Genomic DNA, 18746 nt, shown 5'->3' with positions numbered 1-18746 from the left:
TTTATAGTCATGGTTTTTTTTTCATAAATAGCCAGATTGTTGAATTATAGGATAAAATAGCAAAACTCATATATCATATAGTTATATCTACTTCCACCAACCAAATAACTAAAAAAATATGAAAATATATAGTAAGATAAAAATATAAAATGAGGTTAGGTAACAATCGCCAAGACTTGTCAAACCCTGTACGTTGTGATGCAATTCGAGTGTTGTTTAAATAAAAAAGTATTATTTTTTTAATTAAATAAATTTAAATTTTATTATTTAAATAAAATTTATATATTAATTAATAAATTAAATATTCGAATGTTTCATATAAATATTATTTGTTAGTATTTTTATTAAGTATTTTATATTTAATTAATAGGTTAAGTAGAGATCAAGTTTGTCTTAAATTTTGGGAAAAGATCTGGAAAGAAGAAGAAATCAAAGGCGAGTTCATGTTGGAACATTACTTTCTTTTTCTTTTTTTTTTTTTTAAATTGATACGGTGAAAACTGAAAAATGTTTTTGAACGGATTTAAGAAAGGAGAACAACCGTTCAACTGTTCAAACGAATTCTTAACTGTTCATAAAGATGAGGCATAAAGATGTGAGCGGATCACAAAAATGATTTATTTGTCCGATAGGACCAATATACCACTGCAACTCTCCACTTATTTACACATTAACCATCTGCCAGTTGGAAAACAGACAAATGATGAGCCTTCCCTTCACAGTTACTGCCTACTGCATCGGAATCCAACGTCTCTTCCTCCCACACCCAACTCTTACTGGACTTTGACTTGTAGGTAGCCCTGTAAATTTTGGTACTTGTCTTTTCCGATACTTGTGCCTGTAAAATGATTACAACTCAGCATTAACCCATTCTCAGAACATCCCTCCTCATCAATTAAACCCCTTGTTTTTAATCGTTTTCCTATCAATAAAGGTTAGCATATGAGGGAAATGAAAGTTCATGGTACTAGGTTATTGAAATCCCATTTGTTGTAGATTAAGAAGCCTTCTTCTTTGTGCTCTAAAGTTTTGTTTTGTTTTAATGATCAGACAGAATTCTGGTATCTTGGGTTGGGTCTTTCTTATTTTCTCTTTTAGGTTGCTCTTTTTTTAGTTATTTTAGTGATAAAATTGTGATCACCCAGCAGCACATGACATTGAAACCCTAATGGTAGAAAGACCCAGATCGGTTTCTTGGTACAGCTATCAATTTACGAGTCACCTGGAGTTCCAATTATTTCTATAGCCATCATTTTCTATATCTGGTGAGTGCTGCGTTTTGACCCTTCACATGTTGTGGAAGCATATTTCTCACTGATCCTCATGTTTGTGCTGTTCCAGCAATTCCAGTTTGTTGACTTTGCTCTTGTTTTGTCTGCTTTGGAATCCTTTTTTTAATTTTTTTTGGTATGTTCAGTTGATAGTGCATCCTAGGGGAACAGTTGAAATAATCTTCTTGGGTCCTCTTCATTATCTTCTACTCTGTGGATCAAAATCCTACTTTTAATCATTTTTTGCAGTTGGTCTACTGAGTTTTCTAGCCTTGGTTTGTAAATTGTCTGTCAATCAATTGCCGAATTTGAATATTCGTAGGAGTCCTTTGGTTGGAGCTGAAACATATAGTAAAACTTCAATTTTTTATTTCATTCGCTTCAAATTGCATAGTTTGAATTCTCCTATTTCTACAGCCACTGCTGCTTGAATAGATGTGACTTTTGGTATTTCGTCCAATCCCAAACTCATAAATCAAGTTTCATATTCTAAGTTCCTGTCTGGTATTTCCTACATCAGTGGACCATTTCCCTTCTTTCTACGCCATATACAGGCAAAATCGATGTTTTATGATCTACATTGTCATACTTAGAGGGTAGGCATCAATGTCAATCATATGTGGCCTCCCACTCCTTGAATGTGTTTACTGTCTGGCATGTGCACGCTGGGCATGGAAAAGATGCCTCCATACTGCTGGCCATGACAGTGAAACATGGGGCCTTGCAACTGCCGAAGAATTTGAGCCTGTCCCTCGACTATGCCGCTATATTCTAGCTGTTTATGAAGAAGATCTTCGACACCCCCTTTGGGAACCCCCTGGAGGCTATGGGATCAACCCAGATTGGTTGATTCTCAGAAAAACTTATGAAGACACTCAAGGACGGGCTCCTTCATATGTATTATATCTTGATCATGATCATGCTGATATAGTCCTTGCCATTAGAGGCCTTAATTTGGCAAAGGAGAGTGACTATCAAGTGCTTTTGGACAACAAGCTAGGAAAACAGAAATTTGATGGTGGCTATGTTCATAATGGACTCTTGAAGGCTGCTGGATGGGTTTTGGATGCAGAGTGTGAAATTTTGAAGGAGTTGGTGGAGAAGCATCCAAATTATACTTTGACGTTTGCAGGACATTCTCTTGGGTCAGGTGTTGCAGCCATGTTGGCCTTGGTGGTTGTGCAGCATCGGGATAAACTGGGAAATATTGACAGGAGGAGGATCAGGTGCTATGCAATTGCACCTGCAAGGTGCATGTCACTAAATTTGGCTGTCAGATATGCAGATGTCATCAATTCTGTGGTTCTTCAGGCAAGTTGATTTTTTTCCTTTAATTTTTGACCTTTTTGTTTGTTGGGAATGTTACTATTAGTTGGTCTAAAATATTACTGGCATTTATAGAAGTCCCCACTGAATTCTCATTGTTCATTGCAGTACCTGTAGTATTAGATCATGCTGCACTACATGTTTTTTACTAAGAAATATGGAATATGAGACTTCTCATAGTTGTGAGTTACATGGTGTCTTTGTTCTGAGTAAGATAAAAGAATGTTCATTGAGAGCAAGGTATGAATGATTGCTGGAGAAAGATCAAAGAGTGGTCATTGAGAGCAAAGGTATGAATGGTTGTTGGAGATTAGTTATTTAACACAGTGGGATCAATTATTACTTGTAATGTTTTATTCTTCATTCACTTGAAAGTTTATCACAAGCTTGATGGGTGGGGAAGGTTTATGCTTTATACGAGATTTGTTTATGATAATGTGGGAATTCTGGCAAAGAACTTCCGATGGTGGTCATTAAGTTCAGTCTAATTTCAGAGGAAGTAGAACAGTTATTATGAATGCATCTCAAGATGCATGATAACTTGTTGAACATGAGACTGATGGGAGAGAAGAAGCATCTGATGGAGGAATCAGCTTCTGCAGAATCTCAACATAAGGTGAAATAGAAGTTTTAATGCTCCATTTTAAGGTGAAAATTTTTTATGAAGTGACTCCAAGATCACATTCATCATGTTGAAATCTTATCTGTCAATAGAACCTGCTGTAACTGGCACTTCTCTTGTCCTTGAAGGTCAGGGACCTGACATTTACCTTCAGGAGCAAGGTTCAAGAGCCAGTAAGGGATGGGAACCAAAAATGAAATATAGGACTTGCTGTATTCCAATGGATATCTAAACTCTAATGTACATATTTAGATGTGGCGATGTCTAATACAGTGGCATAGAAACCAAAAGGAATTTTGCATATAGGGAGATATGTCTGATATATTGTATGAGTAGCTCTGCAAAACTTGAAATGCGTTTTCTTTGTCCATAGTGGAAGATCTTATTGCCTTTACACTGAGAGTGGTACCAAATGTTGGAAGCATCTGGTTGAGATTATATTAGTTGGTGATATTTTACATCTGTGAATCGGAGGATTAATTTCTGTCCAAGAGTGCTGCAGCATTTTTGTTTTGATTTTTATTAATTGAAAATCTTCTATCTATTGGTTATTATATTATTATTGTTATTTCTTTTTTGTATTTAATTGTGGTTACTACTGAATTAGGATGACTTCTTGCCACGGACAGCCACACCTTTGGAAGACATTTTCAAGTCACTTTTCTGGTATATGTGGACTTTATCACCCATTTTAATTATTGTTTCATTTACAGCTGGTAGGCTCCTGGTGTCTGCTAACATCCTTTGCAAAGCTAGTTGTATGACCCAATCCTCTGGTTTCTCCAAATAAATAAAAGTTATTGGCACATGAAGAAAACGGGAAAATGAGAGAGTTACAGCCCACTTTATTACAAATCAAAGTATCCTTAAGTTTTGAAGTAATTTGTTGACAAATTTTTGCTTTCTTCGTTTGAACAGTTTGCCATGCCTACTATGCCTGAGATGCATGAGGGATACTTGTATACCAGAGGAGAAGATGCTTAAAGATCCAAGGAGGCTGTATGCACCTGGTCGCCTCTATCACATTGTTGAGCGAAAGCCTTTCAGGTATAATGAGGCACAACAAGTGTAGCTCTCTTCTATATGTTTGCTTAGGGTTAACTGAGTTTGGTTATTTGTACTTAAATAAGGTGGTGTCATCATTAAGAATGCCTTGCAAGGCTGGAACTCAGCACAGGTTTGTATGTTCGGCAGGTGTCTAAATTCCCTTTTTCCATAAATGCAAAAGTGTGTTGTGGTCATTATCAAATAGAGAAATACTTACATGCCTCGGTTCTTATGTGTTTCTCTTGTATCTAATGTTTGTAATTAAAAATAACAACACAGGAATGCATCATGATAAATAGATTCACCAGAATGCATTAGATATTTTCACCTCTTGATGGACAATCCATTATTCATCACTCCTGCAGATTAGGAAGATTTCCACCTGTCGTGAGGACAGCAGTGCCGGTGGATGGGAGGTTTGAGCACATAGTTCTTTCTTGTAATGCCACTTCAGACCATGCTATAATATGGATAGAGAGAGAAGCACAGAGAGCCATGGATGTAAGTTTAAAGCTGCTTTATTTTCATGGTAATGATCTAATAAATGGAGCCAGAGCTAATTGATGAATGTAATTCATATATAGCACTGTACATGGTTCAGACTTAGGCAAGAGTTTTCATACTACGCCTTACACGAGTCTCTTTCTGCTGATTGGTTTCTGTGCAATTTGTTCTCAAAACTATTTTTTGAAATTAAACCTCCTCATCTTTGTTTTGCCACTTTGCTTTAGTTAATGCTGGAGAAAGATAGGATCATGGAGATCCCCGCAAAACAGAGAATGGAACGGCAGCAGACCTTGGCTAGAGAACACAGTCAAGAGTACAAAGCTGCGCTCCAAAGGGCTGTTACACTGTCAGTTCCCGATGCTTATGCACCTTCTCAATATGGAACTTTTGATGAGTCCGAGGATGGGGAGAACTCCCATAAATCTAGCGGAGAATCGTCGGTTGGATCATCGGGGAAAAGCAAGAACAAAGAAAGCTGGAATGAATTGATTGAACGTCTTTTTGACAAAGATGAATCTGGGCACATGGTGCTTAAAAAATCACATAGGGATGATTGATGATGTAAATTCAGGGATAAATTGGATAGTACAGAAACGATTATGTTTGTGATGAACAACATTCATTGATTCATTGGGACTCAATTTTTCACCCAGTAACAATTTTCACTTGCCATTCTTGAAATCCTGAAAGCTAAACACATGTCGGTTAGAAAATGAACCTAGATGGGGGGAAAACAACCAACACCACAATCTGTGTAACATGGACACTCATTGGCCATTGCGACCATTTGTTAGACATTGAACTGCAGAAGTTGGTTCTTTGCATTGAATTGACCAAACAAAATGGGGACTGATTAAGTGACCAAAATCAATGGCAGGAAGAAAAACTATCATGTTGGCGATGCCTTATTTAAGGAATACTCAAACTTGAATGGGAGAGGGCCACTAGCCACCGACTAACGCATTTTTGTTTTTGCCAGTCATAATTACTATCATCTAATCACAACCACAACATTTCTTAATAATCTGGCCTTAGTTTTATTTTTTTAAAACTACAAATAAAAATAATGTACTACTGTATACTGGGGGTATGAACCATGAAAAGTAAAATTTTTGTTTATTACCAAAAGCAATTTAATTTTTTTATATAGAATATACTCCTAGGAAGTGCCGTCAAACACTTGAAAGAAATTATAAAAAGACTATTATAAGTTGAGCCGTCTTGCCCTGTCATGGGTGGATGGTACTTCCCACCGCAAAGGTACTAGTAAACTCAGAATCGACGTGTTAAAACGAAGCTAAAACAGAGCTCCAAAGTCGCATGGGAGGTTCTCCTTTCTGCTTTCCTGGGAAATCCCTTTGGATTTGAATTGAGCTTCAATTTCCTGTTGGTCTCTACCAATCGCTGTCGCTGTTGCATCCATTCATGGCTTTACTTCATTCAATTTTTCTTCTTCTGCTTTTTGCCTGCCCTTTCTCCAACTTCTCTGCTGAAAGGTCAAGGAAACCCGATCTCATTTTATTTTTTTTAAATTATACTTGTTTATTTTGAAAATGGGTACTGGAAAAATTTATCCATATTAAAATGTTTGTCTTAATTCTGAATGAGGCAATCAATCCATTTCCCATTCAGGATTGATGAATTACATGGTGTTCTTCGTCTGGGTTTTTGGTATCTATCTTGTATAGTCATGCATACGTGATTGTATTGTGGAAGTTATCCTGGATAACTCTTGAATTAATTGTGTGGATATGACTGTTTCAGATGGTAGTGCAATTTTGTTGAGTGATTAGCATTCCAAAATGAAAGTAAAAAACAAATTTTTGTGTCATTAGGTTTCATGGAGCATTTTATTTCAATATAAAGTAACATTGCTTCTATATATTCTGAATATCTGGATAATGATTTATCTTCATGATCTCATCTGCTATGTTGCTAAGGAAATGTCTAGTCTCTTCAGCCGTTGGAAGTACCGTCTTCTTTATGATAACTTCTTCGTTTATAACATTTTTCTTTTGGTATTATTTTGCATGAGTAGCCGGAAGGAGTTGAGAGATATGGAGGTTAACGAGGAAACTGTTATACAATCAAGGCTTTCAGCTCAATCAAACACGATTGACCCATCACGAGTAATGCAACTTTTATGGCAGCCAAGGTCAGGTATTGATGGATTTCTTGTTTGCCTGCTCATGCCATCTCATTGAGACAAAACAATTCCGTGTTTACAGAAAATTTCTTTTCCCTATAGAGAGGCTATTCTTCAATGGCATTGCATTACAGTTTTGCATGAACTTTATAAGATTCTCAATTTATGCTAATATGCCTGCCGGACTTTGTGCTTTCATTTGCACATTTTCGGTTTTTTATTAAAAGTCTGACACTATTTTACTTCCAATAGGGTCTTTCTGTATAATGGCTTTCTATCAGATGAGGAGTGCGACCACCTTATTTCTTTGGTACGTTTCTGCCCCACTGTTTTCACTACTTCAATTCAATATGCCTAGATTGGTTTTAAATACTTGTTCTGGACTTAGGGTCATGAAGCGAAAGAAGGAATTTTAGGGATCAATGATGATCGAGTTAATGTTGGGACAAACAGGCAGCTCACAAGTTCTGAACTTTTGCTGAACAGAGAAGTGAGTTCTGTTGTTTTATAAGCTAACAATATCTACATACTCTATGCATCTCTTGTTGGCAACCTATTGAAGTAATTGTTTAATAATAAATTGTTGCATACTCAAGAACTTGATTTCATGCTTGACATTTGTTTTTCTCTCTCGTGAAGTTGACACTCTGGCAGAGGGAAGGTAGTTTACTAAGTATCTCTTCAATAGTGTTTAAGCCATTATCCAGCCAATCTTGCTAATTCATTCTCCTTCTGGCTTTTGCTCGGAAATCTGTCCTCAATCTACTGACTTTTGGTGTCTGTGAATATGTAATAATTAATATCCTCCTCTTTTTGTACTGTGTGCTGCCGTATACACCACACATATAGGTACCCGAAAAGCTAGAAAGAGAACTCAACGTAAAGCCTCTACCAATTATCTTTAGTTTCCAGCTAGAACCCATGCTATTAAATCTCTCTATGTTCATCTTCATTTGGATATGGAATGGCAGGTACAGTGATATAACTTTCTTATATCTATTTGTGCATTCTAGGATAAAGTTCTTGCAATGATTGAGGAAAGAATTTCAGCTTGGACTTTCCTTCCCAGAGGTATCCTCAACCATCTCCGTTCCTCATCTTCCTGATAGTCTTTTCTCTTAAAAGGACCTTTTTCTCATTTCAGTATAACTTGATGTTCATTTTTCTTCAGATAATGGTAAGCCTCTACAGGTTAGGCGCCATGGACTTGAGGGGACTGAACAAAACTTGGATTATTTTGGCAATATTTCCACACTGGCTTTAAGCGAGCCTTTGATGGCAACTGTGATTTTGTATCTTTCAAATGTTACTAGGGGTGGTGAGATTCTTTTCCCCCATGCAGAGGTGAGAGAGAAACTATCTTAACCCTCCTCTAAACTTTGCCTAAATCGGCTCAAATTTATCTTTACTCAATAAACGGATTTCCTGCTCATTCAGCCAAGGAGCAAGATATGGTCAGATTGTGCAAAGTCCAGCAATATCCTTAAACCCGTTAAGGGAAATGCGATTTTGTTTTTCACTACTCGCCTCAATGCATCTCCTGATGGTAGCAGCTCACATGCCAGATGCCCTGTTCTCGAAGGAGAAATGTGGTTTGCCACCAAACTCTTCTACCTAAGGGCTGTTAAAGGGGATAAAGTCTCATTTGACTCTGATGGAAATGATTGCGTTGATGAAGATGCCAATTGTCCTCAATGGGCTGCTCTCGGGGAATGCCAGAGGAATCCTGTTTTCATGGTTGGTTCTCCTGATTACTACGGTACATGTAGGAAGAGTTGTAACGGTTGCTGATGAGGAACCTGTATGTGATTTGATTCTATTATTCTAATAATTACCGGTTTATGTAGTTTTTCTCGGTAATTCCTCGTACACGGCCCCCCAGTCATTCTCAATTGCTTCAACAGAGATAGTTGATCAATTCTAGGGAACTTGTTTGTCTTGAAATAGTGTTTTTAGTCCCATTGACTGGTATAATTGGCAATTTATGGTTAAAAACAGTTTCCTAAAGAGTCATAATATGCTTGACTAGAATCATTTTCCACATGCCTCTTCTTCATCTAGAAATCCAAAGGTTCCCATGTTAAAATGCTATGTCTACAAACTTAAGCCCAAATCATTGTAGGCTTCATCTGCACACTAGCAGCACTACAAAAGAAAATTTGAAAACAAACAAGCAAACAACGAAAGAACAGATTAAGCATCATAACCAGTAATCAAATCCGACGCAGCCTTTTAATTTCCTTATAATTTCATCAGTTTGGCAGACGGTACCCAAATTCGATTCTTAGGCAGTTCCAAAATTTTTTTAAATTATAAAGCAAAACTACAGCTCAACTCAAGGGACCAACAAAAAAGCTTAAAAAAAAAACCAGTAGAAAGCAAGTATGGAAGTGGGTTACATTCAAAATTAACGGATTTCCTTCTCATCAGATCAGAAATCAAATCCGTCGGGTGCTATTTGCAGAATCCACAGAAGGATCTGGTTTCTTCAAAGAACAAGAGGACTTGAATGCTTCAATCTGGGATTGACATTTCACGTAGTTCCCTTTGTTTTCTTCCAAACACTTCTTCAAAGCCTCAACGTCGCATGGCGACTGTATCTTCTTCACCCCGTTAATCTCCATCTTCTCATCCATCTTCTCAAAAGCCCTTGTTTGGACGTTAAGAAAGCTGTGGAGACGAAAAGAGAAGAAAAGAAACGGGAAAAAAAACAAAATAAGGGGAAACGACAGCCCTTTTACTTTTCTCCTATTTTCAGCCACTAAACGACAACGTCTGCCTGACTCCGTTAAAGTAGGATAAAACGCATCGTTTAAACAAGAAAGAAAGCGTACGAGAAAAGCTGAGTGATGATAAAATTGCCATATAAGGAGGAGCCAGAGAAGAGCGCCAGAACAACCAAATTTGAAAACCAAACCAAACCTAACGGCTACTCCGTCTCCTTAAGCCTATATTTTTCAATAATTCAATCAAATCTTTATCACTCAGTGCAAAATTCATCTCGAAAGTTCAGCTATTGAATTCCAAATTTAAATTCGGAAAAGAAAAAAAAAATCAGCGAGTAATAAGATCTTCTCTTATGGGGCCGATCCAGGGTCGAAAGGCTCGAGTGATAGCGAAAATCAAAGGGTTTACAGATCTGAAAACGGAGTCCGTCGACGAAGCTTCCGGGAAGTGGATTTCAGTTCACAAGCCTAAGGGAGATGACTCTGAGTCCGTCACCGTCTATTTTGGAGACCAATCAACAAGGTAAGAAATAATAAAATTATTTTTAATTTAGCGTTCTTGATTTATGAAAGCAAGAAAAGAAAGCTTAGTTACCTTTCTTTTCTTGAAAAATACTTTGCAGTCGTAAAGAGTCATATGAATTGGATTATTGCTATGACCGAAACGAGGGAAATGCTTTGGTTTTTTCAAGAGAAGTAAAGCCACTGATTGAAGATGTTTTTAAGGGTCATAATGCCACTGTCATTGCTTATGGAGCAAGAGGCAGCGGCAAGACTTATGTAATTCAGGTCTGTTAAATCTTTTCTTTTCTTTTGACATTATTACTTTGAATAGTTTATGTTCTTCATTTTCGAGAATGTAATTATCAAGAGAAGCAATTTTGATTGTTTGAAGGGCTCGGAAGAGGAACCGGGTTTAGCGGTTCTAGCCATGACTGAAATCCTCTCTATGGCAGAGAAAACTGGCAAGTTAATTACCATTTCTTGTTATGAGATTTCGAAAGACCATGCTTTTGATCTTTTAGATCCAGAAAGGCATGAAGTTTTGGTATGGGAGGATATTGCTCGCGGCAAAATTCAACTCAAAGGACTTTCTCAGGCAAGTTATAGTATAGTATGTTTTTCTAAAAAACAAGGTTCTAGTGTGTTTAGCTGACCTCTTGTTTCATTGATTGATTCATTTTTCTTTTTCCAGGTTCCTGTGAAGTCTATTCAAGAATTTCAGAAACTGTATCTTTCCGGTCATAATTCACAGAAACAACCTCAGAAGATATTGGCGGAACCTCATCATAGAAGCCACAAAGGCTTAATCATTCATGTATTTCATAGCAATAAGTCGGATGCTCTTCCTCTTGGGAAGATGAACTTTGTTGATTTGGCAGGTTTTGATTTTAGTTACACTCAATTGTTTTGGATGGTATTTTCCTGTTATGGCTTGATAATATCCCTTTTTTACTCCTTGGTTGGTTTTACAATTGCATTTACCAGGTTATGAGGATGCTAGAAGGAAAAGCACTGATGGTGTTAATCTCCTGGAGAATAATAAAATTAATAAGTCCATATATGCCTTACAGAATGTCGTTTATGCTTTAAATGCCAATGAAAGCCATGTACCCTACCGTGAAAGTAAGCTAACTCGAATGTTGCGGGACTCCTTGGGAGGGACAAACAAGATTCTGATGGTCGCTTGCTTGGTAAGGTTTTTGGTTTCATATTTTTGACTTGAATTTTTGTTTATTTTCCAAAGCTTGATTTCGACTTGGAGTTGATTTAACTTTTTTTGAGTGTAGAATTCATCCTTTTGCCAAGATTCCTTGTACATGGCAAGTTTGGCTTCTCGTTCTTGTAAAGGCATCAACAGGGTTATCCCCGACTCCACAAAGAAAACCAAAAGTATGGTAAGACCAATGGTGCTTTCTTCATACAAAAGCCGTATACCTGGGAGCCATTCTGCCACTGTGACAAAACAGATTGGCACACGAGTGCGATTTCCAGAAAACAAGGCCAATGTTAAGGCTTCGGCAATCAAAGGAAGGTACTTAGTGATGGCTGCTATTTGCATCAAGCTACATAAGATTTTCATCATTGTTGTTGCTCTTTGAATATGGTAATTTAAATCTTCCATATTTTTTTAAATCTTGAAGGAAACTTTTTGATGAAGCATGTCATTCAACCAAATCGAAGAAGGCATCTCAGGAGGTACTTGGTTTTCTATTTGCTCAGGAAAAAAGCGTAAAGCATTCTGATTTTGTAAAAAGATAGAAAGAATCTGATCAATTCTTCCAATCTCTTTTTTGCACTCATAAATGCAATGTTTTACTATTTGCATAATAGTTAAAGTAAATAATATATTGAATATGATGATTAGAATTTTCATCCTATAGTAAGCCTCCTACATTTCAATGCAGGAAAACTTGTCATTAGACATTGTCTCAGCCATTGAACATAACATACAGGAAGAGGTAACATTTTTGTAAAACTTCTTGTGGTATTGTACTATTCTCTTTTTTTTTTCTTGTACAGGGTGGTATTGTACTACTCTTTCTGGTGAATGATGCATGTGCATCTAAGACTGTAAATCAGTTACTGAAATTTTTCGTAATTTGGAAGTTATCATTTATGCAGGAAAAGTACTCTTCAGGCATTTTAGAAGCACTAGTACCTCCTGTGGAGGTAAACTCTTTTTTTAAAGCTCTCCCTTTTAATAGTATTCAACAAATGTGTGACAAAGTTCAAATTTTATTTCTTGTACACCATTCATTGATTACTCCAAAGAATATAGAATCTGTTTCAGTACGGCAGAAGTCAGTATAATGATTGTACAGTACTCAGCAACCTCTGGCGTATTTCAATAGCAATGCTATTGAATTTTTTTTTCATGTTTAATGGTTTCATTTTTCCCTCTTTCAGGAACCTTCCCCATTAGAAGCTGTCAGTGCAGAAGAGACTGACGTGCCAGTTAAAGCTTCTAACACACAAGAAACCAAACTGCCAGATAAGGTGATTTACCTTCTCTTTGTCATTAAATGCTTGAGGAGCTCAATTATCTATTGAAGTTGCTATTTGATTTTTAAGGTTGTTGTGGCTAACAAGCATAATCACGACGAAGCTACTCCAAATATTGACAGCAATGTAAAAGCACTTTCTTTTGTTGGAGCAGGTACTTGGCATGTCAAATTGAAAAGCTGATTTAGTGGACAAGATATGACATGTAATTATACATGAACTATTCCATTTTTTTTTGCAGATCAAGCCATGGATAAGGAGAACAACTTTTTACTTGTCAATGAGAATGAATCACCACCAATTAGTGCACGATTACAGGAGTTGTCTAATAATTTGAAATTGCTTGTTTCCTCAACTCCGTCGTGTGTAGAGATACCATCAAAGACTGATGTTTCATTATATGGTCAAGTCTCTACTGAAATTTTGGAGCCAAAAACTCCTGAACCCAGTTTGCCAGTGAATGATAAATGGGAAATTGCAAATACCAATTGCAGCCCTTGGAAAGCACTAAGTGCATATAGTTCCAGAATGAAGGTTGATTCTAATCTACCATACTAAAATCTCCCTCTGTATTTAATTACTTGACTGCTTAATTAATCATTTTTTTCCCTACTTCAGAACTCTCTTGTTGATGAATATATCAGATTCTTAAATACAGCTAGCAAGTAAGTATATGTATTACACAAAGTTCTAATTCTTCTATATCCTGTAATTCCAACGAGAGTATGTTTTCTAGTAACTAGTAATTTTTGACATTCCATTTGAAGGAAATTTTTAAAATAACTTTGTTGGTGCATTAATGGTTCAGACTAATTTAAACTCTGTTCCTTTCACAAGAGAAAATAGAAAGATGGGACCTTTTTAATGCACCATATTGAAAAATGTAATTCTAAGTGAATAAATAACTAGGCAAATGCATGAGTATTAGAATGTGGCAATTGAGGTAAAGCTCTTTCTTTTATCTTTGCATCTGTAGCATTTATTTATTTTTCCCTTTATTGTAATCTTGATCTCACAATAATCATCATGTCTCTCATCTCCAATTTCATTATGTACTATTGATGGGCTAATCTTCCTTTTTTTTTCCCCTCTTTTTCCTACTAACAGAGAAGACTTGAAAAGATTAAAGGTGAGGATCACATAACTAACAATCTCAGGGTTATTTCCTATTGTCATAAGTCCTAAATGTACATCTTTATTCAGGGAATTGGAGAGAAGAGAGCTACTTACATTCTTGAACTTCGTAAAGAATCTCCAGAACCTTTTAAGAATGTAAGTACCATCAAAAGCATGGAGAGAATTTCCATGTTATTAAGTAGCTTGTTGGCTGGCTTTTGGTTGTCTTTATATTCTAAGTAGTCGCATTCCAAATATTTACTGTCTTTGGGAGAATTTTGACCAACAGCTAAAATTAATTTTTACAGCTTGATGATTTAAAGGAAATTGGACTTTCAGCAAAGCAGGTATCTTTCTTTTATTACAATATTTTATATGTTCTGATGTGGCTTTTGCTGTTTACTGTTAAGTTGCAAAGCACGTTTTATGATGTTCCTTTATGCCCAAATTTTGGTTTGTTATTCAACTCTGGCAGCACCTTGAATTATAGTTAGTTTTTTTCATTTCATCTTCAGATCAAAGGAATAATGAGAAAGGAAATTGGAGGGCTCTTCAATTAGCCTCTCAAAGAGGATGGATATTGAAGAATCTGTATCAGCGTAGAAAGTATGTTACCGTAAGCTTGCTACAGGCAACTTGAAGTTGCCAAATGTATTTATTTGCTTAGATTTTTATATGATTTTCAGATATTCATCTTCTAGATTGCTTTCTCACTTGAAAATGCTTATACAGAATTGTTTAACATTGGAGTTAGATGATGTCTTACTTTTCTTTGACTTGTATTTAAAATCTTCTCATTCTTTTTTTAAAAAAAATGCCTTGATGACCATTCCAAAATTAAATAAACCTTCAGAAGCCTTCGCCTTCCACAGTTATAATTTGTGTTCTTCTGCAAACGAGCACAGTCCAGAATGTTGTAGCCTTCTAAACCTTTACTTTAGAAAATTTTACCCAAATAAATTTAAAGGTTTTTATTTCCTTTATTTTTTCGCATTGTTGCAGTAGCCAATCATTTTTTTATTATTATTTCTATATTTTGAAGGTATAGCCTCAATTCTAGTAGCATTTTGATGGTTATAATATAATAAGCCAAAATGCCACTGCTAATGCTTGTAAGGGAGATGGTCTCAGCAAACAAATGGAATTTCAGCTTTTTCTTTTTTCTTTTTTAAAAAAACACATATAATTAAAGAAACAGAAAGGTAATTGAAAATGAAAAAAAAAAAAAAAGGGAAATCCACCCCAGCACTGAATTATGATTACATGGGTAAAAAAGATTTGAAATAAATCCGCTGACTTGGAGAGAAGAGTATGATATCTACATCACATGGTATGATGAAGCAAGGCCTGCATTTCCGGTAGCATGCGTTTTACATCCTTAACTCTATTATTTGTGTTGTTAGTGATATTCATTTTCAGGGCTCTCCATGGCCAGCATATGTGCCTCACCTTGCGTCGACTCTTCTCTTTGCTCTCTGCTTCTTCTAGTTGTTTTGTTAACTCTTCAATCCGATCACGAAGTCCTGCAGCTCTGCTGTCAGCTAGCTGCAGAGACCTGTCCGCGGCTGCCTGGGCAGCCATAGCAGCAGCTGCAAGTTCTTCTTTCAGCTTTAACTTGCCATTGGATATTTCAAGAGCTGCCTTGGTTTTCTCCAGCTCTTGCTTCAATATGACAACCTAACGAAACAGCAACGCATTAGGGTCTCAGACTTCTCTTGGACTACATGTTTTCCTTAAACCAATAGAATCATAAGGGCTACATAAACATTTACATAATTTGAGCTAAACGATATAGATACCACCGCCACCAAAAATCTCTAGGCTTGCTATATCCAGACCATTTTCGAGATATAACATTGTATGGAACATGCTACTTATTCAAGTAATCTGAATTTTTATCTCAACTGATTCCCATTAGATGTGATGTGATTTTACGAGTAAATCTAAGACACCAATTAGTGAAGATTCTCATTCATTCACAGGGCACAGGAGCTCGATGATTAGAGTATGAGAGTAGCTCAAGAATGGTTCATATTGACAGAAGAAAGTTTGTACCACTTTGTCACGTTCTTCAACCTCCTTTTTTCCAGCCTCCACTTCCAACTCACAGGCTTCCCTCCATCTACCAACCTCTGCTTCAGTTTCTTTTATTTCCATCAGGAGTTCCTCTGTCTTACAGAGTTTAAAAAAAAAATGAGGTTAGGAATGAAAAGAACACAACACTTTCAAGAGATGTAGAGAGGATATTCATTCCATTATTCAAAATGACAGATACTCACACTTTGAGCTAAAACCCTCTCCCTCTCTTCCAATTCCTTAATGTACAGTGTGTTTTCTTCAATTTTTTGAGCTTGTTTCTCGGTAAGACTCTGTAGTCGCTCAGTATCTGACCTGGCATAGCAACAATAATTAATAACCACAATCCATTTGGCAAAAAAAAAAATAAAATTGACGTAGTTATGAACAGGGGAGCATAGGTTCACAATCTTTGCATCTTCCACAACAGCTACATTGATCAAGCTTCTATCTCCCAGCCATCAAAAGCAAAATATGCAGGAATTACAGTAGCAGCAGTAGACTAATGAAATACCTAGATTCTTCCAAAGATCTTCGTAATTGAGAAATTTCAAGTCTTAAATTCTTCATTATTCTCTCCACTGTTGAGGCCTGTCGAAGACAAGTTAGGATCGAAGTAAGACGCTATGCTTTTTGCACATTTATCAATGCATAGTAGAGATGCATATAAAATTCAACCACATTCAAAAGCTTTGCATACCAGCCAGGATTTCCAACTATCGCTATATGCATCTACAGTTCTAAACTTACAGCGTTCTGCACCTATGGAAGTTAGTTATCTTTGAACAATCATGAAGATAAGCATTTAAGCTACAGCAAAACCAGTTCAGAGATCTTAAGCAACATGAATTTTAGGTCCAACTGAGTGACAAAATTGATGCATCCACATGAAGCAAATATGTGAACGCAAACAAGAAATGAACATAATCAAGTTTCAAGATTCAAACAAAGAGAAACTGAAAACTGAACATACCAGACTAACAACCTCCTCTTCACACTCACTACTGTCCGATTTACTCCCCGTAGTACTAGCCGTAGTAGTACTAGCCCCTGAACTCTCTAGAGCTTGCTCATTACTTCCACTTCCCATCATAAACCCGAACCCGACTCTCTGCAATCCCCTCTCCGCAATCTGCAGCAATGCCACTCTTTTCTGCTCATTGTTACCTTTTAACTTGTTCAAACTCTTCTCCACTGCCTCTTTCTCCACCAAAGCAACCCTTAACAAGCTATTGATATCACGATTCTCCTCCGTTAAACTCACCACGCTGTTCTCCAATTCTCTCTTCTCCTTTTTTCTTTCTTCCCTGTACTCGTTTACTTTCGAGTTAGCTTCACTAGCAAGTTTCAAAACCGTGGTAATTTCTCTCGAAAAAATCGTCGTTTCTTCCTCTTCTAATTCCAATTTCTCGCTTTCACTATCAAAATTCTCGATCACTTCCTTTTCATCGCTTAAAATTTCGAGGAGTTTGACCAGATTGTCCTTCACCGACTGGATTGAGTCCAAGTTTTTCGCAAACAGCTCGTTTCTGACTTTCATTTCGGATTGTAACAGTTCGATTCTCCCTCCGGAAACTTCCAGCTCTTTCTCGAGTTCTAGTTTTGCTTTTGATTCCTCGTCAATCTTTTTCGCGAACTCTTCTTCGTTTTCTTTTAAAGTGACTTCGAATTCCTCGATTTGATGGCGAAGAAAGTCTCGCTCAAGGGACAACTCGTGGACTTTTCCCGTTAACTTCATGCTTTCACTAACTGCTTCGTCTCTTTGGTGCTGGAGGAGACGCAGATTCTCCTCCATGGACGAAGATTTTGATTGGAGAGCGTGGTGGGATTCGCGGAGGGATTCCAGCTCGGCTAGGAGATCATGATCGGAGTTTGTTGGAACGATTGAAGAATCTAGACCGTTGACTGGGATATCCGCTGAGGGATCTGCAATGGTTTCCATGGTCCATAGAGTGTAGGATGATTAGGGATTCTGGCGAGACAGAGGGAAGGAGTATGGAGCGAGGGAGGAGAGTTTTAAAAAGCTACCAGTCAAACGGACAATCGAAGAAAGTCAGGTAGGCAACGATGTATATATTGTTCGGGTTTTGGCGGGGATTCGTTAAAAATATAATATTAATAAAGCTAAGCAATTATTAATAAACTATTTTATTATAAAAACAATAATAACTATCAAACGGTTTCCAATCACCCGATAAAAAAGGTATTTTTTAGATGAAACATGCATGAATTTAATGAAGGAGAATCTCTTATTGAAAATCATAGCGATAACGATCCCTCGTTATTTTTTAATTCATTCAACTAAGAATTGCAAAATAACACATTATTAATTTTTTAATATTTTTTTATTTTTTAAATTTAAATTTAAATTATACAAAATATATTAATTTACAAAATATATACTTTATTTTAAAAAAATATTTTTTATTAAACACGTAAGTTCATTCGTTAGTCAATCATTAATATTTTTTATAATTTATTAACATAATAATAATAATAAATATTTTTATTTTTTATTATTTTTTATAATTATTTTTTATTAATAAAAAAAAAAAACACTCTTCGTATGGGAGCACCGTAGCTCTCCTGAGGAGCCCTCCTTTGGCAACACTGGCTGGTGCGCCCCTTTTCTTAATGAGTTGGATGCTCTTTATTTTTTTAAAAATATAATAATAATTTTTTAAATTAATTAAAAAATATTTTATTTTTTTATAACGTTCTATTAACATTGTTTGTATTCTTAAAATAAGTATTTATTTTAAAAATTAATAAATATTCATATAATTTCAATCAATATTTAAAAAATAAAGATGTTTTATTTTTTAATTTTGTATTAATGGTATTATGTTCTTATATATTTAGTTTAATCGTTTGATAGTTGACTAAACAATAAAAATATCCAT

The 18746-nt window shown here is 36.2% G+C and overlaps 4 protein-coding genes across 6 annotated transcripts; 3 read left to right on the top strand and 1 right to left on the bottom strand.

Moving 5' to 3' along the window:
- Positions 1-723: 723 nt before the first annotated feature.
- Positions 724-5449, top strand: LOC110416421 (alpha/beta-Hydrolases superfamily protein). Its single transcript, XM_021428422.2, has 6 exons — positions 724-1265; positions 1689-2582; positions 3827-3885; positions 4138-4266; positions 4632-4767; positions 4998-5449. The coding sequence occupies exons 2-6, from the start codon at positions 1878-1880 to the stop codon at positions 5328-5330; spliced, it is 1362 nt and encodes a 453-aa protein (XP_021284097.1). The 5' UTR covers positions 724-1265; positions 1689-1877; the 3' UTR covers positions 5331-5449.
- A 516-nt stretch (positions 5450-5965) lies between these two features.
- LOC110418519 (Oxoglutarate/iron-dependent oxygenase) lies at positions 5966-8926 on the top strand. Of its 2 annotated transcripts, none has more exons than XM_021431269.1 (7): positions 5966-6269; positions 6812-6928; positions 7172-7229; positions 7308-7409; positions 7933-7990; positions 8091-8263; positions 8357-8926. In XM_021431269.1, the coding sequence occupies exons 1-7, from the start codon at positions 6199-6201 to the stop codon at positions 8708-8710; spliced, it is 933 nt and encodes a 310-aa protein (XP_021286944.1). In that variant the 5' UTR covers positions 5966-6198; the 3' UTR covers positions 8711-8926. The 2 variants fall into 2 exon arrangements, with proteins under 2 accessions (XP_021286944.1, XP_021286950.1); XM_021431275.1 differs by having other exon boundaries at positions 6812-6933.
- Positions 8927-9039: 113 nt separating this feature from the next.
- On the top strand, positions 9040-14601 carry LOC110418504 (ATP binding microtubule motor family protein). Of its 2 annotated transcripts, none has more exons than XM_021431258.2 (17): positions 9040-10168; positions 10269-10434; positions 10541-10744; positions 10841-11027; positions 11134-11339; positions 11436-11680; positions 11790-11844; positions 12054-12107; positions 12271-12318; positions 12556-12645; positions 12721-12805; positions 12893-13185; positions 13270-13316; positions 13759-13780; positions 13855-13923; positions 14076-14114; positions 14283-14601. In XM_021431258.2, exons 1-17 carry the CDS (start codon positions 9999-10001, stop codon positions 14325-14327), a joined length of 2025 nt encoding a protein of 674 aa, XP_021286933.1. In that variant the 5' UTR covers positions 9040-9998; the 3' UTR covers positions 14328-14601. The 2 variants fall into 2 exon arrangements, with proteins under 2 accessions (XP_021286933.1, XP_021286926.1); XM_021431251.2 differs by having other exon boundaries at positions 12256-12318.
- A 293-nt stretch (positions 14602-14894) lies between these two features.
- On the bottom strand, positions 14895-17874 carry LOC110415334 (ATP-binding protein). Its single transcript, XM_021426958.2, has 5 exons — positions 16817-17874; positions 16358-16434; positions 16047-16158; positions 15823-15939; positions 14895-15444 (listed from the first exon to the last, which is right to left on the bottom strand). Exons 1-5 carry the CDS (start codon positions 17783-17785, stop codon positions 15091-15093), a joined length of 1629 nt encoding a protein of 542 aa, XP_021282633.1. The 5' UTR covers positions 17786-17874; the 3' UTR covers positions 14895-15090.
- Positions 17875-18746: the final 872 nt, after the last annotated feature.

The sequence above is a fragment of the Theobroma umbraticum genome, unplaced genomic scaffold (genome assembly GCF_002168275.2).
Source record: "Theobroma umbraticum cultivar Fairchild unplaced genomic scaffold, ASM216827v3 scaffold_30.0, whole genome shotgun sequence".
Classification (NCBI taxonomy): domain Eukaryota; kingdom Viridiplantae; phylum Streptophyta; class Magnoliopsida; order Malvales; family Malvaceae; genus Theobroma; species Theobroma umbraticum.
Note: the sequence above shows the minus strand (reverse complement) of the source record. Positions and strands in the feature narration are given on the sequence as shown.